Source organism: Cebidichthys violaceus, unplaced genomic scaffold (genome assembly GCF_023349555.1).
Source record: "Cebidichthys violaceus isolate CVI_PGR_0920_01 unplaced genomic scaffold, fCebVio1.0.p SCAF_3, whole genome shotgun sequence".
NCBI lineage: Eukaryota > Metazoa > Chordata > Actinopteri > Perciformes > Stichaeidae > Cebidichthys > Cebidichthys violaceus.
In genome coordinates, this window is record NW_027176483.1 from 9,331,059 (window position 1) to 9,355,662 (window position 24,604).

The 24,604-nt window shown below is 39.9% G+C and overlaps 3 protein-coding genes across 3 annotated transcripts in view; 1 reads left to right on the plus strand and 2 right to left on the minus strand.

Annotated features, from left to right (window-relative positions):
* Nucleotides 1-7,326, plus strand: part of stra6 (signaling receptor and transporter of retinol STRA6) — a 16,762-nt gene extending 9,436 nt beyond the window's left edge. Inside the window, exons 8-18 of the mRNA XM_068722882.1 lie at nucleotides 392-462; nucleotides 1,345-1,424; nucleotides 1,522-1,583; nucleotides 1,710-1,872; nucleotides 2,072-2,147; nucleotides 2,585-2,718; nucleotides 3,193-3,310; nucleotides 3,580-3,681; nucleotides 3,798-3,961; nucleotides 4,650-4,787; nucleotides 6,327-7,326. Of these exons, the coding sequence (XP_068578983.1) occupies nucleotides 392-462; nucleotides 1,345-1,424; nucleotides 1,522-1,583; nucleotides 1,710-1,872; nucleotides 2,072-2,147; nucleotides 2,585-2,718; nucleotides 3,193-3,310; nucleotides 3,580-3,681; nucleotides 3,798-3,961; nucleotides 4,650-4,787; nucleotides 6,327-6,547 (1,329 nt within the window). The 3' untranslated portion in view covers nucleotides 6,548-7,326. The remainder of the gene's footprint in view (nucleotides 1-391; nucleotides 463-1,344; nucleotides 1,425-1,521; nucleotides 1,584-1,709; nucleotides 1,873-2,071; nucleotides 2,148-2,584; nucleotides 2,719-3,192; nucleotides 3,311-3,579; nucleotides 3,682-3,797; nucleotides 3,962-4,649; nucleotides 4,788-6,326) is intronic.
* A 472-nt stretch (nucleotides 7,327-7,798) lies between these two features.
* On the minus strand, nucleotides 7,799-12,148 carry islr2 (immunoglobulin superfamily containing leucine-rich repeat 2). Its single transcript, XM_068723638.1, has 2 exons — nucleotides 11,843-12,148; nucleotides 7,799-11,134 (listed from the first exon to the last, which is right to left on the minus strand). Exon 2 carries the CDS (start codon nucleotides 11,123-11,125, stop codon nucleotides 8,987-8,989), a length of 2,139 nt encoding a protein of 712 aa, XP_068579739.1. The 5' UTR covers nucleotides 11,126-11,134; nucleotides 11,843-12,148; the 3' UTR covers nucleotides 7,799-8,986.
* A 2,829-nt stretch (nucleotides 12,149-14,977) lies between these two features.
* Nucleotides 14,978-23,820, minus strand: sema7a (semaphorin 7A (JohnMiltonHagen blood group)). Its single transcript, XM_068723540.1, has 14 exons — nucleotides 23,566-23,820; nucleotides 23,087-23,226; nucleotides 22,315-22,356; nucleotides 22,090-22,185; nucleotides 21,715-21,817; nucleotides 21,398-21,508; nucleotides 20,975-21,117; nucleotides 19,689-19,876; nucleotides 19,035-19,143; nucleotides 18,265-18,460; nucleotides 17,958-18,070; nucleotides 17,404-17,558; nucleotides 17,118-17,176; nucleotides 14,978-17,023 (listed from the first exon to the last, which is right to left on the minus strand). The coding sequence occupies exons 1-14, from the start codon at nucleotides 23,672-23,674 to the stop codon at nucleotides 16,599-16,601; spliced, it is 1,989 nt and encodes a 662-aa protein (XP_068579641.1). The 5' UTR covers nucleotides 23,675-23,820; the 3' UTR covers nucleotides 14,978-16,598.
* Between the last annotated feature and the right edge of the window lie 784 nt (nucleotides 23,821-24,604).

A 24,604-nucleotide genomic window follows, 5' to 3' on the forward strand; every position in this document is an offset into this window, starting at 1 on the left:
TGCTGTGTTTATGTGATGCTAATCTCAGTATGGGTGTGACAAAGCCGGGGCTGAGGTGATTGCCTGGAGTGTATCACTCCCCCCTCCCCTCCACCCCACGGGAACGTACCTGACACCATAAATCTGCACAGATACGGAAACTTATCTTAAGGAGGCTTATTTTGTGACCAAATATTTTTCCACATGTTAATAATTACAAAATAAAGTTCAAATTTAAAGAGTACTTATAATGCCACGTACCTACAAAGCAGTTCAGGAATATGAAGGTCAAACTCAAGCGTGACCCCAAAAAGCAATTAAATCATATAATTTTGCAGCTCTATCTTAACATATTTACTTTTTATAATATCATTTGGTTCCTTTCATTATTGCTGTCCATTTTTTTTATTAGGATCTCAGCAGCAGCTATTATAAAGATTATGTGAAGAAAATCCTCAAGAAGAAGAAGCCCACCAAAATCAGGTGAGAATTGTAGCATATTAACAGTAACACACCTGATTTGCTGCATTGTCCGATGTTATGTTCGTCTTTAGATGTGTCTTCAGCTAGATAGTAATGCAAAATGACAAACGGCTTGAGCCAGCTATGTTTAATTCAGATTTAAACACGGCTGGAGTGGGAGTTCTTTTCCTAAAACAAGAGACTTGGATTCAACTATCTTGTCTTGCTGGATGTTACTTTTTTAAGGTATCTGGTAGCATGACCGATTGATCCCCTTAAAAGGACACATTTGTGGGGATTCTGGTAGAAGTTCTCAGCATTTATATCCAAGTGATAACCCCACCCAACATACTGAAGAAATGTGCCCACATTCTTGTTACATTTCTAACATTTATCATCTTGGGTTAAGTCAATTTTTATCAGTTTGAGGGGTGTAAAATAATATGATTTTATAATAGATAAACTTAGTACTCCCACATAGCAGATCCATCATTTATCTCTTTTGTTTTCCAAATGAAAAATGAACTTTCATCTGAGGAAAATGACGTGCAAAATATATCTATTACAATAGAAATATCAATAATAGTGTGGAATTGAAACTATTTAGAGGAAATAATTTGCTGCCATTTTTGTAAAGAACTTAATCATAACTGCTGGTCAAATTTGTTTAAATATTTCCACATACAGTCAATGAAAGTGACCAAAGTGTCATGCAAAGGTTGTTGGTGAATGAGCACCAGGAAATAATGCATTTCTCTTCCATTTGTAGAGAATGTTTGACTCTACCTACAAAGAAACACTGTTTAAAATGTATTTGATGTATTCAAGAATGATGGCAAAAAAGGCTCATGAATTATTTGAAGTGTGGTGTAAATGTGTGCCTCTGTTTACCTTTCACCTCAGCACATCGAGCTCAGAGACGCCAAAGCTCCCTCAAAGAATACTTGATGCTGTGAAGTCATATATTTATACACCAGAGGAAGGTAAACATGTTGGTCTTGTTTTATGTCTGGTCATGCCTTCAAGTGTTGTCTTGTCATTTAAATTTGTATAACTACTACATCTTTGTTTTTCAAACAGCTTTCCGTTTTCCACTGAAGTTGGCTATATCTGGTGTGGTTTCATTTATTACCCTGTATCAGGTAAGTACCATACCTATTAGACTTTACAATCCAGTCAGTAGACTCTAAGTGCTACACACTGTATTCACCTAACGGTAAGTTGATTGACTTGGTTGGTTGATGTTTTCTTCTTTTTTTTTTTTTTAGGTGGGTCTTCTACTGATCTCGGCAGTGGTGCCGCATCTCCAGCTTGCCCGTTTGGGAGTCGATGAAAACATCGCCAACCTTTTACTTGGCTTCAAGATTGTGCTGTCTCCAGACAAACATGAAGTGGTCAGAATAGTGGTTTATTACATGTGGTGTGTAGAAGGTGAGTGAGACCAGAAAGGAGAAGCAGCCATTTAGTGCTATGAGAGATGCAGAATATACATGTATTTATTCAGTTACATCACATTAGAGTCATAGAACATTAACATGGCCCCCCAACATATATTTGCCATGCTAATTGCCAATGAATGACATCCTCTCATGGTGAACAACCTGAATGTGGTGTGCTCCTTTCCCTGCAGTGTGCTATATCTCAGCAATGACCCTGTCTGGTTTGGTCAACCTGGCCATGCTCATGCGGTCCATGGTTCTGCATCGGTAGGTGTGAAAAAGAAAGGTGCAATAGCTGTATTTTCCTTATTTCTTTTTTTTCTATTCTCTTCCCAAAGTTTCCAAGAATCATGAGCGTGCTTCTCATTCTGGTTCCTTCATTATAATGTGATGGTTCACAGAGGAGTTATTATAACATAATAGAGTACTAATCATCCAGACAGACAGAATAGGATTTACTCTGCGTTAACTGCAGCTAGAATTGAAAATGGCCATTAAGATAAGAAATGAAATACTGTGCAATTACCATAAATTACGTCGTATTAAAAGAAATGGGTTTCCATGTTGAATATTGAATTGCATTTTGGTCGTATCTCATGCTAAATTACCTCTTCAATTAAGTAAGTAATTTGTACATTTATGGATGAATCAGTTTGTGTTTTGCATAGTGCTGCATTGTCTTGATTGTGTTTTTGCATCTGTAGGTCAAACCTGAAAGGGCTGTACAGAGGAGATGTTTATAATGTTTACAACTGTCAGAGAAGTATCAGGCCTTCACGCCCAGCACTGGTCTGCTGGATGGGATACACCAGCTTCACTGCAGCTCACATCTGCATCGGTACAGTTACATATTGAATACCTAACGTCAAGAATATAAATTATCCTGTTGTTTTTTAAAACCATATCTCCAGTATGTTTAGATTTTAAAGATTTTTTTTTTTGTTTTTATTTAGTTTTTATTGCTTCAGAAATGCTGCTAAACCTCAGATATTGTGCATCATATAGTAACTGTGCATACTGTACCCCAACAAAAGGGGATATGTCTGTACATCAGATAGTGGTAAAACAGTAATGGCAGATTTAAAAAATATCCTCAATTAGGCCAAATAGCCTCAGCCAGACATTACATTTTAACATGTCAAGCCATATTAATAGCACTCTTGTCTGTTCATAACTCCATTTATGTTTGTTTTTGGATACATCTCATATTATTTCCTTACGGTTTTGCATAAGAAACTATTTCTATTGCCGTGTAGATTTGAAGGATGTTGGACAGGCTGTAATATATGAAGCTCTGATCTCTCCTCTGCAGGCATGATCGTCCAAACCATGGTGTTCTTCCTCTGCCTTCTGGTCGCTGTCTTCCTCGTTATCATGCCTGTACTGCACGGAGAGAATCTCATTCTCTTTCAGATCCTGTGGAGCATGTGGTGAGCATCACATCTCACTTCCCTGTTTTGGATAACTCAAAAATGCATGTTGGTTAATATAGAATTGAGGCTGCTTTCTTACTGTCTGAAGACTTGACACCTGGAAAGGTTTTCAATCAACAGCAACATCATTCTCCATGTACTGTATGTTGCAGAGCAACGGCTTGATTGTCATATATTGTTCTGTCAGTTACATAAATGTTTTGTGTGCCTTCTGTCTTTCTTCTATCACTGCAGGAGATGTTTGATTGTTGATTTTGTCCCATCAGGCCCTTCTGGCTGATGATTCTCTTGGCTGTGTTGATTCAACATATCACCGGCAGGTTTTGCTTCATCAAAAAAACAGCAGGCACACGAGACCTAGACAACAGGTGAGTCACTATATTCAAAGCCATGTTTTATCTCATGTTCATTTATTTTATGGTTTTACTGTCAGATAATTGCAGCATTGTTCTCTATGTTTAATGAATCCTATGCTGTCTTACAGGGGTAATCTGTTCCTGGTGACGTACCTGCTGTTTCCAGTCAATGTTCTAATCGGGGTGCTACTGGCAGTGTGGCGCATGATCATCACAGCTCTGTTCAACATTGTCCACATGGGACGCATGGACATCAGTCTTCTTAACCGCAATGTGGAGGCATTTGACCCAGGTGAGATGGATATTCTGCTCTGAGTACAGATGGTGATCAGCACAACCATAATGTCACTGTCTGGTATGACCCGTCCAAAGCAGTAGGTCAAGTTCAATGTTGTCTGCTTTAAAAATATATCTTAATATAAACAATAGCTTGTACCTTGGACTCTCTGGGTTCATTTTATATATGCTCAAATTAAAAAGCAAGGCATTGCTTGGGAAGTCAATGTCTTTGATGTATTTTACATTTTGCTCTTAGTCTCAGACACACAATGTTAACACATTCATTGCTATATTAACATCATGCTTTTACCTTTGTATATGACGCTGTGCTTTTTTCCACTTTCACTGTGGAGGCTTAAAAAGAAGCAATTTCTTGTGAGCAAATGCACTTTTACTGATCCCACTTACAGGCCAGAAATGCGTATCCTTTCCACTTTACCCAGCTTGCAGCTTGCTGCAGCTTCTATGATATCTGTATTCTGTGCAGTGGACAGTAATTGCACACCGATCTCTGAAATGGCTGCAGATTTAAGACATCTGTTGTCTGGAAAAAGCAGGTGGTTTAAAAAAAAAAAAAAAAGGAAGTGTGATTGTATGGCCCATTATGTGTGATTGCCTCAAAGCCAACATGGGGTGTAGTCCTATGTGTTTATTGCTTTTGCCCAGTCAGAGTGATCCCCCCTCCCTGTGTCTGTCTGCAGCCTACCGCTGCTATGCTCATTATCTAAAGATTGAGGTGAGCCAGTCGCACCCTGTGATGAAGGCCTTCTGCGGGATGCTGCTGCAGTCCATGGGCCAGGAGACCAATGCTGCACAGAGGTCACGGGATGCTGAAGAGGGTCTGTAGCACAAACTCACATCTTAGTCTTCACACTCATTAAGTGATGATGATTCAGCTCACACTGTGGGTTCAGTGTATTCTTACAGTTAAAGGATAAGACTGGTGTTTTTCTATGTCGTTCCTCTTTCTAGTTTTTTCCTAATACTTTCTTAATTCCCGACCCCGTTCCCTACACAAGCACTTCAATTCTTACTGAAAAGAAAACGGGTCACAAATATTTAGTTTATTTTTTTAGAAAGGTCAATCACTTCCTTAAACAGCTGGGCACTAGTTTTAGTCAAACGTTACTCAAACTGAAGTAAATCATGCATTTGATGGGGACTATTTCATATGGCGTTAGTAAACATGTTGTGCTCTACTGGGTATGTACAACAGCGGGGTGGTGTATGCGGAATTTATTTAAAAATAAACTTCAGTGTCCATGTTTATGGTAATAAAGACTGCAACAATGTGGCTCATTGATGTTGTTTCTAATCGTTTTTGGATGACAGTGGAGGTCTATGATGCAGGTGAATAAGGTTTTTTCGGTTTTAGCTGCACAGGCAATACTTGTTTGAAGGATCAACTCATTGTTGGTTTTCGTCTTTTCATGACAATAAGAAAAATATAGAATAAGCCAGTCTTGTCCTCTAATGAAGATATGAACGTTTATCTTTAAAGTCAGTGCAGCGTCTTTAAATTCTCCAAAGAGGTTGAGAATTCAGTGGCAGGTCACTGTTTCACATAATCAGATCATAACACTGTAGAAGAAATGAAAGCTTAGCCATTCTGATTTAATATGTCAGGAGAAAATTGAGTCACACAGTGGAATAATTTACAGTCCTGCTGCTGGTCTCAATCAAATCTGTCATAAACTAATCAGCTGTCCATTATGGCGTGCCCACACTCATCTGAGCCCTCAGCTTCTGTCACCAAGAGACAATGTAGTCCTATGTGTAGCCATTATACACATTCTACTACCAATGTATCATTTATGTAATTCATGCAAAATATGAACAGCTACTTTGAGGCAGGTTGCTGATCTGCAGTGATGGTTTTGCCTCAAACAGCAGGTGATAGTTGCTTACACGTGGGATGACAAGAGCACATTATAGTGACAAATTAGCAGGAAAATGCATCATTCAACTCTGCCTGGCTTCTTGTCACAGCTGAGTCCAATTACACATGTGCAGTGGAGATGTTGCTTGTTTGCATCCACAGAACAATGCATTATCAGAAATAATCTATTGTTTTACAAAGATCAGTTCTTCAGTATGCTGATTACACAGATGAGCTACGATAATTGCCTGTTTCGTATTCATGTAGCCCAAGGGGCTTAAGCTTTCAGTGTGTTAATGGCATGCCCAATATGCTGGCTCCATGCTTAGAGGATTAGAATATGATTGCTTTCTATTATTACTCTTTCTGAAGCTGGTCCTCAGAGGCCTTAAAGTCGTTTCCCATTTCAGTTAAGATTTGAAAAAAAGGTTATTCTTGTGACAATAGGACTTATGTATGACATACAATTGGTGCTATCATGATTTCTGAATGTCCTCAGGGATCCAGCTAGTCAATCAGGAGAAGAAACAGCTAAAAGTGTCCAGTACAAAGAGGGCCCGCCGGCACTGGCAGCTCCTCTACACTCTGGTCAACAACCCCTCCCTGGTTGGAACCAGGAAGCACTTCCAGCGTCAGGCCGCCAGCTTTGTGAATGGAAGCCTCAACCGCAGCGCCAAGGAGGCAGCAACCAAGGAGGCAGAGACCGCTGCCAGCAACTGAAAATGAATGTGACCGTGATTTAAGGATTGGTACAAAGTCTCTTCTGGTTTTGGGCAAGTTCTAAAGTCACATTATTTGTCCACAATAAGTGCACTTATAGTCCAGCGCCACATGTAGAGATATTCACCAAGCCTTTCCTGCTTAGAGATTGTGCCGCCTCTTTGTGCTCTTCATGTTAAACTGCTTGTTTATATGAGGGCCACCATCTCCTGTCTGATGTGAGAGTTTGTGTGGCACTGCTCTCCCAACTGAACACCCTCATTATGTGTCATTCTCTGTGCATTTATGTGCTTATTTTGGGATGGCACTAATTTGCTTTATGTTTCAACCTGTAGGTTAATCGCATTTGTTTTCCAATATGTATTTATCATATAGTGCAGGTAATGCAAAACTAAACGCATGCATTCCACTGAAGCATCCTTTTAACAAGGGTATTAATATGTTGATTATTTCATTATTTATGAATTTACATAATGAGGTGTTTTCATGGACATTTTTATTTTTTTCAATTGTACACATTTTGTGTAATTAACAATAACCTGTGGAATAGGAACTACCAGACAAATTAAACTATGTATTTTCTGTTTTATTTGTAGATCTATAAGTCCCAAACCACTTGCTGCTTCCAGCGTTTTCTTATTTTTGTCTTTTCTTGTTTCTGATATTTCCCAACGTGACATCGTTGTCTCTGCATTATCCTGTCGACTTTTAAGTGAAAATATGAACTCCCGAATTTTCCCTCTGATCACTGTGTAAATAAAACCTATACAATAGTTTTATCTTTTATGTCATTTAAATTATTGAAATATTGAATTCTAGAGTGGGTTAATTTGAATGCATGGTGTGATGCTGTTGTGTTGAGCGAAATGAACTGTGCAGGGCCAAAATGAAAATGAAGACAAAGGAAGGCTTTGTGTTGATCATCGCATTCAAACGCAGCAGTTTTTTTTTTACCTTCTGCACAAACACACACTCCAAAAAAACGTCTACTTTTTCGTATGTTGTTATGCAATATAATAGAAAAATATGACAGACATCGAACCAAACCCCCATAATGAAAAGGCATCAAAAGCAGAAAAAGATCCATTCATAATAATTAACTGGGCTGAAATCTGAATCGATTTCAAACTTAAACTGGAAGTATCAAATTGTAGGCTTTAGGTTTGATTACAGATGCTTTTTTTATTATTTCAGATACATTTTGAAAATGTAAATTTTTTCCTGAAATAATTCAGACAAATCCAGAAGATATTCGGTAAAGTTTCATGTTTTATTAATTCCATTTACATAAAATGATATCAAAAAATCTTAAAAGGTCACCGCTTTTGTTTTTCGTTTGGTTTTACAACAGTTCACAAAAACTCACTATATGCATCCAATTACAAGACAGTGAAGCCGCCAGACACCCAGTGCGCCCTTTTGTTGAGGCTTCATAGAAACTGACCGTCGTAAAAAAATAAAAAATAATAATTTCAATTGACATGGCTTTACATCACAGGTTGACATTAACATCTAAAGTCCTCTAGACTACACTAATAAAAATCACACAAGGAAATAGGCTACGTGACATGCCATGGACACGTTCATTGTAAAAAGCGAGAGTAAGCAAGCACCCGTTAATTAAGAGGTCAAAGTCGCACATTTTTAAAGCCTTACATTACGTCAAACACCATTTTGTGGGTAAATTACCTGGGATTTCTCGTCAAGCACAACACAGTTGAAAGTGAAAATTCCCTTTTGTTGGTCTCACAGGACAGCGGGCAGGTCAGCACTGAAACCAAATATCTGCATCTAGTAACACTTAATCAAATATCAGCATCCAAATCTGCGAGTGGACGAGTAAAGGAGGCGAAGTGTCGGCACCTGAGGACATGGCAATAGGCCGGTGAGAGATTTGTTTTCTCATCCACAGACGCACACATCTAAGACAGAGCAATTGGTCGCTGATGTCACTTTAATTAAAATGGCTTTTAAAAAATATGGCACTTGTTCTTGGTTTTTTTGCTCTCTAAAACGGTAAATACAATTTATCATCGTTTTTTTTTTTTTTGCCTTTAGTTTCGTAACATTCCGTTGAACTCCGCGCGCCGCCGTTTGCACAATGTGCGCCCCTACCGTGTCTGGCCTACAGAAAGGGAACGTTTTGCTGCTTTCTTGTCAGTTTTGAGGTCTTACAAACTGTAGAAATCTGTGCTTGCATTGTAAATGTATGTTGCTTAATTTAACCTTACAGTAGACTACAAATGTCACATGAATTAATTCACAATCTCAAGTGATTGACGGACTACTTTCTGAGGTAAAAAAAAGTAAAAGATCCACCTTTTTTGTATGAGAAGCCATCGTTGTTCACGTGAAGTGATAGTGGTTAAGTTACCGGCTTAAATGTAGGCTGCTTAAAAGTAAAATATTTTACAGTATACTCGCAGACGTCAGCGGAGCTCAGCGGCTTGGCTGCTTGTAGTTGCCGTTGATCTCCTCCGAGATGTTGACTGCCTCCGCTCCCAGCGGTAATCTGTCACTGTACTCCGAGCCCACTTCAAACTCCTCCTGGTTGGTTTTGGATGAGGATCCGGGGATGGACTCTGTCACCACGCTCCCCTCAGTCTCCCCGTCTCCGTCTCCTTCCTCCCCATCGGCCTCTCCCTCCCCCTCGCCTAACTCGCTGGGGTCGAAGGTTTTCTCTGACTCCACAAAAGACGCCCTGGGATCAAAATCTCCTGTCATCTGTTTCTCCAGCTGATCTGGATTCTGAGCCTTCATGATCAGCTTGTAGGTCTTACCTTGGTACTTGTATAATAAATGGCAGCAGGTGGCCCCCAGTAAGGGAACAGTGGCCAGACCCAGTAGGAAAATGCTAACAACCACGATGATAAGCAGGGAGGGGATCTTCTTCCTGGTTGTGAAGACCACTTGGACTTGGCAGTCCTGCCCCCCATAGGTGAGACAAAGTGTGTAATTGGTGCCAGGGTGTAAACCATGGAAGCGGTAGGCGTTGACCCCCTCCTCTATATTGGACCACTGAACCATGGAGTGTCCATTGCCTGTATTTACACAGAGGTAGAGCATGTCCAAGGTGGCTTTACTGGATGAGGACTGGTCCAGACCAAAAGCCTCTTTATTCACTGTTTCCTGGTTTTCAGTGTGACTCACATGAAGGTTAGATTTGCTGCTGGGAAGCTGCAAAGGATTCAGCTGCACTTTGGCCTCCGTCTCTGACACTTCTAACGCAATAACACCAAAATCAAACGTGTACTGCTTCAGGTCATCTAAGCTCAGGTTGAAGGCGTGGTTGGAGATGTATTCACTGCTTTCTCTCACGCCGCACTTGCTCGCAAAGATGGGGTCCTTTGAAACGCTGCCGCCCTGCCCAGCACTTTTGTCTGATGAACCTTCAGGGCTGCCCTTTGTCTTTTCGTCAGGCTTGGTCCAATTGATCACATTGTTTTTGGAGCTCTTGGGCTCTGCAGGCTTTTTAACAGATGGACGGATCTTGTCCAGTGCAGAATCAGGCTTTGAGTCGCTGCCATGTTTTTGGGTGACTGCCATAACCACTTTAACACTGCTCTCTGCCCTACCTAATTCATTCACCGCAGAGCAGCTGTAATTTCCATCTTCCTTTTTACTCATCCGTGGGACAATGAGAGAGCCGTTTCTAAAGACGAGGAATCGATTGTTGGTTGTTTTATCATTGATTGGCACGTCATTAATCTCTCCAGTGGAGGGCAAGGGGAACAACAAATTCTGATTTCCTGCAGTCACCTCCCAGCTGACCTGTGGTGTGGGGCTCCCTTTTGTCTCACAATTTAAGATGACCATGAATCCCTCGTAGAGCTCTGTGTTCTCAATGTTGGGCTGGGAGGTTATTGTGACAGTAGGGGCCGTACAGTCCAGTTTGGGAATCAACGTCACCATTGTACCCTTCAGGTGTTCAGGGGCCTCACATACAATTGATTTTGGCTCGGGGATGGAAATCTTAGTTGTCGTGATCCAATCCCTCAGCCACTCCAGGCTGCAGGAGCATGTGAAGGGGTTGTTAAAAATCTGTAGGTGAGACATGGAGGAGAGAGCACTGAAGGTACCCTGCACAATGGTGATAAACTTGTTGTTGTTGATGCGCAGCGACCGTAGGTCTTTGAGAGTGGAAAAGGCGTCCTTTGGAAGGTTCACCATCTCATTGTTGTTCATTTTCAGAAGCTGCAGGGCTGTGAGGTTGTGCAGATCCTCCCAGGGAAAGTTCACGATTTTGTTGTAGCTGATGTCCAGGTTGCGTAGCTGGATCAGGGGGGCCAAGGAATCGGTTTCTATTGTAACTATCTCATTGTGGGCCAGCCAGAGAGAGGTGACCTGTGTGATATTGATGAAGCTTTTACTTTTCAGTAATTTGATCTTGTTGGCAGAAAGGCTCACGGTGGTAACATTGGTGGGGAGACCCACTGGTACCACCAGCAGGTCTTTGTAAGCACAGTCAGCAAACTGGTGGGCAAATTTATCCTGGCAGCTGCAGAGCTCTGGACAGCACTGCACATTGCCAACCACAGTTGTCCACAAGGCAAGGAGCTGCAGGAGCCGTCTCGCCATTTTCTGCACCTGCAAGCATCAATTATCAGACATTAACGGAAGGTCAAATTTTAACCAGACAATAAAATAACATCAATGACAGCAGCGGAAACGCACTGTGGAAGCTTTTACATTCCATATCCACTCAAATATGTTTTATTGAGTAGGTTGTTTTTAAAGGGGAATCAAAGCACTGTAATGCAGCTCAGAATTGCAATACAAACTCGTAAAATGAAATAAACAGAAAACAAAAACAACCCTACATGAATACTGATGTCATAAAATATGATTCAACGCATAACATAGCAAAGTTTCCTGTTGTTTCACATGGTACTTTAACCAATGTACTGCACTAAAAAGACATTTCTGGAAGTCCGAGCACGTTAGAAAAGCATAAATGCACATATGCTGAGTGTCATATTTGCAGCAATTTCAGGGTCATGTGGTCTCTCCTGCTCTGAGCGCGTCTCCACAATACTGTGCGGACAAACACGCTTTTTTGGTGATAAAACCTTTGATTTTTGCAGTTAAATGAAAACATTTCACTTTTACCAAGAGAATAGCATAATTTCCAATGTCAGTTTACATAGAGGTAGATTTTGCACATATATGCCCTTGTGATTTATCAGTTACAATTAACCCACAGGGCGATGTTTTCCACATTAGCTTAGATCTGGATGGTTCTTTTTTCATCCTTTACCGATAGTAACTGCCCCATGAACTACTGAATCATCTTACCTTTCCAATCTTAACTTCAGTTCCTGTGTCTTATCAATCACTTCCCGGAGTTTACAATCCTCTTAAACAAGTTTAATGGCCGAAAAAACTCGAGTCCTCATATGTAGTGGATCCTTTCACATGACTTTTGCAGACGTCGACAGCGTTGATGAAGGGCGGTGGAGGGAACATTTTTTTCCCGGTGAGTCGCTGTTGACGTCCGACGGCGCTTTTTTCCTCTCCAGCTAGTGTGGGATTCACTGCGCGTTCCCGACGCCACGGAGCGAGAAAATGGGCCGTGAACGCGCAGCCTCTCCCATCTCTGTCCTCACTATTAAAGATACAGATGCTCCGGGTCCTCCATCCTCAAAGAAAATTAATAATTTAGGATCCGATGTTTAATTTATTACCCCGACCCAAGCCTAATCTTTGACCTCATTCGGGTTGGCTGCAGCCTATTGTCTTTAATTGAAGCACAGACGACAGTTTCCAAACACACTGACAGGTTTTAAGTTAAGTTGTGCTGCGAGCACTATGGCTAAAGACACAATTCCCTTCACTGCTGCATTAAATTAATTACAATTTAATATTAAACGACAAAAACAAAAAACAAGCAAATACACAGACAAGAGGCTGAATTCAGAGGAGTCCAGTGAGATAAGTCACAAAATCTTGACTCACAACAGATGCAGATCATTTGATGGCTTTTCATCATGTTATGTGACGTGACGCCAACATTGATATGTAAACTTTAGTGATTGTGTTACAACCGGAAGTGCCATAGAAAGCTAATAGATTAGAAACATCTTTAAGGTAAATCACGAATGTGCAATTCTTAATCTTTTTAATCGGAAATAGTTCTCAATCGCGCTGATTAATCCACTGGTTTGTTTTGGATGTATGTCGTCGCCTATGACTTTAAGCTTGTTATTTTTGAATGAACATTATAAGTCTTAATTGTTCCTTAAATGTTTGAGTCATATGGATTAGTGTTACTGTCTGAGGAGACTTATTTCCTGCTCAAATACTGCCATCGTCTGGTGTAATGCAGTGTGAACTCAGTGTGAATGCAGTATCAGTTCAAACAACAAACCACTTGGCCACAACAATGCTAAATGTGTAATATTATACAATATCAAATTAGTGACGGATCTAAAGACTCAACCTCTGCCTTCTGACATGATTTTGTCCTTAATGTTTGACTTACTACTGTTTGACTTACTACAGGCTGACATTCTTTTTATTTTTAGATTAATTAGATCAGTATATCTGATGCGGTATTGATCTATGTAAAGTTCCATAGGACTTTCAGTGTAACTTTGACTGCGTTCTGTGTTACAGTGTATTGTAGTGAATTATTGTGATATTTGTGTTGTTCTCTGATATTCTAGAAACCACACACGCCAAGTGACTTGTGGTGAATTTGAAATCGGTCTCTTGATTTGTTTATCTGAAGCCTCACATTAACTTAATGGACTCTGTAACAGAAAGGGAGAAATGAGTATGGAAAGCTACAACAGCTTCAATGTATAAATGGGCTAGGGACTATTTTAGGACAGATTTGGAAAAAGGGTTAGGTTTAGTTTCAGTTTAGGGTGAGACGGTTTTTATAGTTATTCAGACATGTTAAACAATAGTGACCTCTCCTGTCAAAAGGCTGCAACTACAGGCAGAATCTGAATAATTCCTGTAAACATGCCACTCCTGTTTGACAACAGTCACCTCTAATGTCAGAATGTTGTAATTACAGACATAATCTGCATAATAATTGCACAAATAACAACCCTGTAAATAAATCATACAGTTTTTTCTTAGAAATAGTGAACATATTTTGGATAATGTTCATTTTCTGTACAAAGTACAGTTTGTTTCTAAACCAGCTTCCAGGTTACAGTCATGAACCATTATTTAAGTGTCCTTGCTTAAAAAAAAAGTTTTGTTCTTGTTTGTTTCTGTTCCAAGATTTCCTTATCTTTGGTGGGCAATTACTTTCCTTTTCCTGAGGCACAGCAGGAAAACATGGGGATGTTGTGGTCCAGGTCCTCTGGGGCTCAAGGTCTATTTGGGCTCATATCAGATCATAGCAGAAACACTAGAAGCTCACGGTCACCGTATCTCACAGTTGAGACTGCAGTGTGGAACAATCCAGACTCAGAGGGGCTGTTTACAGTTTAGAGTTCTTAATACTGTAAGTGATTCTTAAAGTAGGCTTACATAAAACCACATTGGTGATGCTACAGTAAGCTATGTTGCCTCCAGTTTGAGCAGAGAGGGTCTGAATTGAATAAAACAGGGTGGCTCAAACAATGACTCATGTAGACACCACAGATACATGAAAACACATTTTACATCTCCACCCTAACTATATGAGTAAGGTTCTCAGCAGCCTATAGGTCAGATAGACTCTTAACCGCAGGCGGCACTGAGCTGTCAGGTCAGGTGTCGGGTCAGCTCCGGCTTAAGACAGATACTCCCTGATCTTCATTAAAGTGACCTGCCAGCAAGACACATGAACTAGGGGAGTCATCTGTATGTTGTGTCCTACACCACTGAAAACAAAGCAACAGTCTCTTTCTCAACTGTCAAAAGTCTGTGTTGTAACCTCAGATGAAAACAACTGACATAATTTATGGCATTGGTGAAGCCTAATCCCACACATTTTATTTCACTTCATATGTTCCATGTGAAGTCATTGTAGTGTTGAAAGAAAACATATTTTATTTTTTTAAACTAAGGACAACCACCCAACATAACAGCAGGGTTTGGTCACATGAAAACTAACATGCCTAGATGATTGTGCTCCCTCCTTTCTGTTCTTGCCTCAGTAACAGAAAAAACACAGCAGTTTATTTTTGTTTCAGGTGTGGCAGAGTTTAGAAGTATTCAATATCTGTAAATGGAAATCAGATTTGACTGTACCATGTAGATGTGTCATTTAGATTAATTCTAGCTCTGAGATGACAGAAATATAAACAGCAGGAGAATTCTACCGAAGCTTCAAAACTACAATTACCTAATCTGAAAGAAAATCTGACAAGAATGCAGGATGTGTCACGTCACAAAGGCATGACCTACTAGGGAAGAATAAACTATTATCTCAAAACCACTTACGAGTGGATCTAAGAGAGGTATGGCTACAACTCCTTGTGAACAATGTCATCTCCATTCTTTTTTATTTCAATGAGCAGAAAATCAATAATAATCACATACATTCTTCAGGTAGCCTTTTCAAGCTGACATTATGCAAAAATATACTATTTCTGAAATTATAAGGACACATATTGCTTGCAAGTATAAAAATCTCCAGAGAGAAACTCAAAAGATCGTACCAAAATACTATTAACATCATAAATAATTTAGTTTAGTAGTTTTTAAACATATTAAAGAATAATTTCTGGTTAAAATTCAGACTTTGTAACTGTTCAAAGGAGGATTTCCTTTTACAAATTGAATCCATAAGCAATGAAAGACACTACTTAATTTATTACACTCTGGATTTGCTGCTACAGTCTTACTTGGTCTGATATGAGCTGTTGGTATAGCTTTCGGTTGCTAAAACTAAATTGCTCTACAGTATAATAGATTATTATTTAGCTGATTTTCTGACTTTCCTCTACTTTTGCTGATGTTTTAGCATTTATCTCGTTATTAGCACTGGGGCTACAATGGTTACAGATTGCCGAAAGTTACATAGTCTCTCTTTTATATAAATAACTGAATAGAAAAGTAGCTTCAATATAAGATATGTGCACACAGTGTAGATGCAAAACGATCACCTTCAACCACCATCTCAGAGCTGTTCTAGTGGACAGTGGGACTAATATGTCCATTGCTCACACTGCAGCTAATATCGATGTGTTTTTGTGTGTCATGCGAAATTCAAAAAATGTTTTGCCAAAAAGGAATTTGCAAATTTAACAAGGTACCAATTTCTTTAAAAGTCAGACATTGTCTGCTCTGTGGCAAAACAGTTTTCATTGCACATTTTCCAAATGCCTCGCTGACCACTGGCAGAACAAAACAGGGAAACTCAGGGAGGGTCCCTGGCTGCCTCCACCCTTCCATAAACACTCTGATATCAACAATTTTTTCTGACCTCAACGTGCACACACTACTACTACACCCACTTGCTTGTACTGGGCTGTCTGTGGCTCTCTGAACAGAAACTTTTGCACTCATGATCACAACTTTTTAAAAAGGTGTGCTTTGGTTTGGACTAAACCAAGGAATTCCTTCAGATTACTTCTTACATTTTCCCTTTTTCCCTTGTCTTAAAAGAAATGAACAAAGTGCTCACTCAATGAAACATTGCAGTAGTTCATGGATGGAACTGACTGATCATCAGCTGATCCAAACAAACACTATGAGGCACAGTTAGGGCCCATCAGATCATTCAAGCAGTGCTCTGTCTGCTGCTGACTGGTTAGGCTGCTTTCTTCCTCCATCACACCAGCCTCTTCCTGTTCTGGCTTCTCTTTGGAAAATAAACTTGGCTACAGCATGTTCCTGTAGACTTGAAAACCTAACTTTTCTGCCAAACACAGCTACATGTCAGCATGCTCAAATAAGGTTTTATGTTCACTAGGAAGTATTCCTGCTTGAATTGGCGAGTTGCCACCTTTATTGGTGGATTTCCTTTAATGCTGCCTGCGTCCTGACTGAGAGCAATAGCAAGGACAAAGGTCCTGAGGATATTTATGCCACATTTTCATACATGAGGTCTGGACCAACTGAAAAGCTCTCAAAATGAAGGGAGTGTTAGTCATTTTTGCAAATCCTATCCGAAAATCCCCCACACTGCAAGTCCAAGGATGATCCACGCCTTCTGCGGCACGACAGCTGATGCATAATTTATTTTTAAAAGGATATTGATCCTCTCAGTGTTTGTATTTGTATCTGGAATCATTTGCTCTGTAAGCTGATACGTTTTCACCACTTTGGTGTAGTCTTTCTCTTTGGAAACACACTTGTAGCCGCCATAGTCCTTGTGTGCCATGGCAGGGATCAGGTGCAGGCAGTTAGACTGCATTTGGAGACAAGGGCTTCTCTGGCTTCCATGCTCCCAGGTGTAGACAGCATGGTAGGAGTCTATAGGACATGACAGATAGAAAGGGACACTCAGGGGGACCGAGTGAGCTGTCCTCAAATACACTGGTGATGGTGATGGTGTCTCCCGTTTGGTCCGGTTTACTATTTTTTCTTCTACAAGAATAAAAAGAAGACAAAATAGAGATGTGACCAAAAGTTTTTAAGTCCTAAGCAGGTTTGTATGAATAACAGTCTCATCTGTAGCTACCTTCTACTGATGCAGGACATAGACTTATGTTCCCATCAATGATATTTTGAATGCAGTCACTGAAAAAAACAAAAAACACATGTTCCAATTAGTGCATTTCATTGTGAGAGATGAGTGACTTTGACGTTGCCCTGGTGATCTGTTTTATGTTGGAAAAAGTTGATTAATCTTTGCATCAACTTTTATTATTATATTTGACAGAAAGGTCATATTCAGATGAGCATGCAGAAAGCAGTTATTTCAGTGTTGTTAACTTGTTAGTTGTTAGTATGAACACTTTCCACACCTTCCACACTCCACAGTCGGAGTGCATCCAAACTTTGTCCAGGCACAGTACGGGTCCCGAGCCAGAACACAATCTGCACAGGACTTGTTGTACTCCTGACACCTCTGGAGGTCCATGATAGAAATTTTCTCTGGAAAACCCACCACTAACTTTTTCTGTGCAGAGGGAGACACAAAAATAATTTCACTTCAAACCATTGATAGACCAAGCATTGATAGATTTGTGGGCCCTTTGGGTTGATGGAAGCCGGAAGACTGAACTAAAACAGTCAAGTTGCAGACCGGCAAACCAAAACATTGAAATTGAAGATATTGAAATGCTCTGTAGAGCTGAGGGAATGTGTAAAGTCAAACTACAATTATTCTTTTGTATTACAAGCGATCCCTTCCATATGACACATAATCATTTCATCAAGTTAGTATATAATATTGATTACTGCAGCATAAAAAAAATAAAAATGTGAGAAATAAAATGTCTCCAATGGGTTGACAAAAACACAACAGACAACACCTTGCAGCGCAATGCGTTGACATTTAAAAATGTATTATAAATACCTTATTGGAGACAAGCTTCATTGACTTTATGGTTGAATAGCTGGGGAGTTGTGTTTCAGAGATGATGAAAGGTTCTGACCCGGACTCCAAGACTTTATGGATTGTCCCTGAATCTGTTCACACAAACAGCATTTTGTAGCGTTGTTATTTTGGGAGTGATACTGTATTTTTAGCCCATTGTTCCTCGCAGAGATTACAGACAGTCCATGATTACAATACAGATCAACAGGAAAACACACAAGGCATGAATAGCTAAACAAAGTACGGAAAACCAGGTACATAGTATTTCCTCCCAACCTCAACATACCAGTAGCCAGAAGCAGAACATTATACATGCGCTGGTCTGCTGCCTGGACGCGGTCCACAGCTATCTTGGTGTAGTTGTTGCTGCTTATATAAAATGGAGCTTTATAATGCACGGAGTGAACCCAGTCAGTCATTTCTGGGTAATCCTTCACCATATTGACAGTGGCCAGTGGCAGGGTCCTGCTGTTTTTTACACACTGAAAAATAGATGGACACAAAGCTGTTGTTTTTTCATTCATAAGTAGTTTGTATACTGTAGGAAGAGGGAACGTGAACTGAATGTTTGTAGGACACTCAGGTTAAGCAACCCTTAACGTATACAAAACAGAAGGCATCCGAAGTTGTATAAAAGTAAATAAGACAAACATTTGCTCAAGCTATAAACTGAATAGTTGGAAGGCACAGGGTTTTCTTTACAAAACATAGCAACAAGTCAACCTCCACGAACCACGAGAGGAAATTCTGAAATGTATCCATGTTTGTGGGGCCCCTTTAGTTCCTCAACTACAGGATTGAACTTAAATAGACGTCATGTAAAAAACTACAATCTCAATCTACAGATGGAAACACTGAACCACATTTGATGGGGATAAGTATTACAGACACACATTTTCCACGTTCCCACCCATTTATGTAACGTGCTTGTGTGTTTGTTTTTTTAAATTATGGTCTGGAACATCTGACAGGCCTATACGCCTATAACACAAATCAAACCCTTAGAGTAAGTATTCTGTCTCTGCACATCAACATAGCAACAAAACAAATGGTTACCGTTCCTGGCCTTGGTTTTGGGACGTCTTTGTTGTAGCCTTTGAAAGTCGAGTTCTCAAATATTTCCTCAATCATTCCTATTGAATAGATGCACACTGCTGTGGAGTTCCTAGAAGAGCAATAAGATAACCGAAGTTAGGATACAAATTACAGTTGTTATCTGTATTTCAGTGGTGGTGGTCAGGGTTATGATTTTGTCCCATTGCCTGATGCTGTTTGTCTTTTAGCAGAAGATCTTTCATTCAAACTCGTTCAAACCTTTATTCAAGCCTCCATCAATTTATTTTGACCATCTTTTTAAAATATAAATATATCTCTTTTGTGAGTCACCCTACTTTACGAAGTGCAATACTAAATTGCTTCTAATGTGAGACTAAACTGAGCACTCATCTTATGTGACTAATCACGATGAATGGACCCTCGCATAAGAGGGTAGAAATAGTAAATCAGGTTACCCATGGAGCAGATTTGGATTTAGTCCATTGTTTTTGATAAATAGACAGACAGATAGACAGACAAAGAGACAGACAGACAAAGAGACAGAGAGGCCAGGATTAGTTTTGTTGAAGTGACAGCTATTTTGTGTTGCCCTGTCAGCATGTTGCTTGTGTTGTTGCTTAGTTGCTGATAATAAAGGAAGGGAAAGTGTCTAACCAGCTGCTTGTGAAAAGCGTGAAAAGGGCGTAGACTCGGGTGTCTCTCCAATCCTCAGCATGCATCACATAAATGTCTTGGAGACGGTTGAAATAGAGCGACTCTTCTGGAATCCCGCAGACAAGCCGGGCCTTGAGGAAAGATGTCCACATGTTCTGGAAGAATCGTTTTGATCCACCTTCATCTACCTGCATAATAAATGATACCAGGAAGACGCTCTTTCACTTTTCTTCCAGACTAAAATTCATCAACTAATTGTTATTTGATAGGACTGTCTTTACTTGGACCATGATACCTGGAATGAAACACCTAACCGCTGTTTGGGCAAGTCTTGTTTTGCACAAATATCAATAACAAGGGTGTTGAAAAGATTGTATTTCACCACAATAATAGCACGCCGCGTTAGTATATTGAGATAGAAGAAATCTGATTTGTTTGTGCAGGTATAGTGGAAATGAGACAGAATGCATTAATCATGTGTATGCCTTTGTCAAAGACTGGCATTGTATTCACGTACCGCAGGATATCACTCTGCTTTCTCCCTTTGTTTTTTTAAAGTAAGCATTTCATTTCCTACCAGGTTATCAATTGACAGCCTGAGCTTTCAATATGAGCATATCAGTACGTCATACTCTCCTCATAAAACTACTGTAAATAGTGGCTGACCTTAACCGTTCAACATCAAACAAACTGATCTGACAGACAGCGGCCTTTCTACTCCTTTATTGGGCCAATTCAGGAGGGGTTACTGTTGGAGACACAGCCAACACTAGAACACTGACATTAAACTCTGCTGAAGTCGCCAACAATTCAGTGTCTGTTTATTCTAATAGAAACTAGAAGAAGAAAGTGATTATGCTTGTGGGCATATCTTGCAAAATATAGATTTATGCACTACATTAAAACACACCATGTGAATGATCCTTTTCCATTCATATGTAAAGTCAAAGTTTATCCTTGACCTTGGGAACGATTGACAAAAATAATCTTCTAGTGCTTTCGATCATATTACACGGCCTCATCAATATTTCATATTCTTAGCATTAAAGCCCTGCTAGCGCCCCACAAAGGCCATGCTTGTCTTTTCATCCTACCAGACCAAAGCAGCTTGAACTAAGGCTGGGTGGACTGATACCTAATATTGACGCAATCAATACTAAGTCTGGTTTTGAATAGAAATACTAGCATAGATAGGACTGAAGAGAATTTGGGTAATTTGCTGAACCATTCTAGTGAGAGATGAGAGCTTCACTTATAAGCTTTCTCCACTTCAGTGTCCAGCATACCTTACAAACTCTGGCAACCCTCGATATCCAGGGTTCAGCCTCCGGATTCTGATCGGAGTTCCTTTCACGGAAAAAGATGTAGATTTTTTCGTTGTCAGGGTCTTCCCTCTGCTTCACCCAGGAGGCAGAGATGAACGTGGGCTCTATGAGAGGAGGACATGTTTACCAAACTGCTTCACTGTTTACAGCAGGCCTAAAGTGCCGTGCCAGCAGATAATATCTAATGACAAAGCTTGGCATGTGAGACCAAAACAAGAGATAATGAGAAGGCACTGAAGAGTGGGAATAAAGACTGAACAGTTTCAGGACAAACTGATACTATTCAGGTGCAGTATGAAGGAATATTAATTCTTGCTGATTTTCCCTGAGTGTGGGAGCTTATATTTAATCTACGTTATAAATAAACTTCAGTCATTAACCCACCTGAGACCCAGTTGTCATACATCCAGACATTAGTTCTGCTGCCAGCTTTTCTTCTGAACTGTAATGAACTTCCATCAGTATCCAAAGGCGCCGCTGAATATAGCTCCCCCTCTAAGAATAGCAGAGAGACATCATGTGAAAATGAGCAAAGATGTTCAATTATTGAGTATAGTTAAGTGAAAGTGCACTGGTTTGCCAACTCTGCTATCACACATGACTCAATGCGGTTACATAAGTTTGTAGCCCCCAGTCACATGTTTAAACCTTATAAAACATGGGCTAATATATGGCTGTGCAAGTTGCTGTATTCAACATACCTGCTGTGAGGGATACAGAGTTATGGGTGTAAACAAATGGAGAGATGCCCGTCCCCTCATAACTCTCCACTATTTCATTAGAGTGGTTTTTTACTGAAGAAAACTGTAGAACCAAAGAAAGTCAAAAGAATGTTGTCATAGTTAGTTGTGATGGTGTAATATATCGAGACACCAGCCACCCAACACCCTACTAAAACCACAGACAGGGTGCTAATTAAAGTTGAATGGGAACCATAGATGTTACACAATAAAAGCTCCATGCTTTAATTAGCTTGGCCCTCCTGTTGCCAGTAAAGTTAACCAGAAACTATAACTGGAGTATGACAGACAGAAGTGACATTAACTGGAACATATGTGATTCATGCAAACACTCACAAGCTTCCAACACTGTGGTCTGTGTCCATTTGTTCCACAGACAAACAGGCTGTCTTGAAACTTCTCAATCACAGTGATGACATTTTCACATTGGCCCTACAAAAACAGAAACTATTAATATCAAGTCATCACACAGAACTAAATATGCTTTTCATTTCAAAAATCTTGTATTTAGCAAATTCTTTGAGCAGTCGTTTCTGATCACATAAATCTCTATTTACTGACCTCTTGGCACTGTTGTTGCCCCAGGGTTTTCAAAGGAAATTTCTGCAGGGGGAACATATTGATGAACAAATTCACAAAGTTTTCACTTAAGGATAGTTTTAAATGAGACATTATGAAAAGAAAATTTACATTTCAAACATCACTGTATCACTTATTATTAAAGCATGACAGTTGCACTTAAAGCACCATGTCTGAAATAGCTGGATGATGGATAAAAACCAAAAATCTGAAACAAGTTATGTTTTCTTTCTTATGTATGCTTTCTCTGGCTAAAATCAATCCAAATAATGTCTACTTCCTTTGTAGCTTCAGCTGCTTCTGGCACAAATCAATTAGTGTAAAATGGAGATATGTCTGTGTTACGGTCAGAAACAAACCACTTTTGCTTTAGTTTTTTGAAAAACATTCAACAACCATCAGCCCACTTTTATATGTCATCAGGGTCTGTTTGTGTCAACCAGCAGCAGCTGCTTCTGCCTTAAAGCTGCATGTTATAGCTGGCTTTGAAAGGATATATTTCTCAGTGTGCGCTGCCAGACAGACTCCTGTAACAATGGGTCTGTGACAACCATCTGCTAAAGCACCTAATTATGTCCTCAGCTGCATCACAAACTCCACCGTCACCGTCACTAACCACCCACACAGAGATCAGGCTGAGAGCCCATCAATAAGACATTAGAAGAAGAGTATACAGGAAGTAAATGTACTGCAGGTGATAAAATAAACTAAATAAACAGATCAATTCAAAATATAGAAGTTCAGACACACCCACCTCTATAACATGATAGTCATCCACATCAAGTTTCAGCACAAAATCTGTCCCTCCTACATACATCTGCTCAGAGTCCTCATGATAGAAGAACACGCTGTGATTCTGATAGACTTGGTATTCAAATCCACCACTGTTTATATCTGAGGGAGTAAAGCATCACATCATCATATTTTACATACAGCCTTTCACATGGAGGGATGTGAAGTTCAGACTGAACCATATTAATAATTGTATCGTCGTGCACTGACATCAAAAGTTACCTACTCGCGTCTCATCTGGTCATTCCCTTTGGAGAGTAAAATTGGGTTATCTAAACTGAACTAAATCTTACTCTTAGCGGGTTTAAGAAGGATTTGAGGATTAACTTTGTATCCGACTCTTCTAACCATCTACACTAATTTGGTGACTGACATTGGTTTTCCTGATTACATCTGAAACATTGCATTCGTAGCGGTGAAAAAGCGAAACGTGAACGTTACCTTCGCTTAGAAGTCTGGGATTATTTTTAGATCCAAGAGTCGGTGATGAAGTAAGGACGAGTTGAAAATCCCCAGCAAGCCAAATATAACTGAAAACAAATCGCAACATTTTGCGCCTTAGATGGTTAACATAATTATTTCTGTATTCCGTCCTCAATCCATCAGTCTGTTTGCACAATGACGACCTGAGAAAAGAGACAGGTGCCCTCTCGCTCACCAGCAGGGAGCTGAAGCTAATAACCTCTGTGGGTCTACCCGCTCGTTCCACCTCCCGACTGCAACGGCTGTGACATACGGTGGTGGGCGGGTTGGGTGTCGACTGATGTGTATTATCGTCATGAAATTATCGGTGTAGATGCATTACATAGAACAAATATGTTAACAAGCAGAAGAAAAACAGACTTATACGTTGTCATTAATGTATGATATAATTTAATACTGTTAAAATAGACAGTTCATAATTCACAAAAAAATGCCATCATGTAAATTAGACGCAGTACCTGCAGGGCACTAATAGTTGTTGAACTATATTTCAAATAGTCTATTGTGGAAGTTATTTGAGAAAAATGAGTGATGTAGGCTATATTGAGGGAGAGAGACAAACTACAATTAAAACGAGAGACAAAGATGAACGCATTTCCCATCTAAATGCAAATCTGCAACTTTAAGAACCACAGCCCCCAAAAAAGAAACATATTGATGAGACTGAAATAATATCTGACTGCTCCCTTGACATAAAGAGCAGGTAGTTGCAGACTGAGTAGTTTATGTTGGTCCAGCTCTGATGTAAGTGGCATTACCGTAACTATTTATTATTCAGTTTGAATGTGCAAATGGCAGGGAACCCTTCCTGCCATGGAAATCAGACTCTGTTTACTGGATCTACCAAGTCATCTGATCTGAAACATACCACACTGACAGATACATTTTCTTTTCCACTGTGCATAGCATTCCCTCCCCATGTCAAACATCAACAAAAAGTTGCAGGTGCTATACATTCTCTTTCTTTCTCAGTCCATATAAACTCCTTCATGGGTCT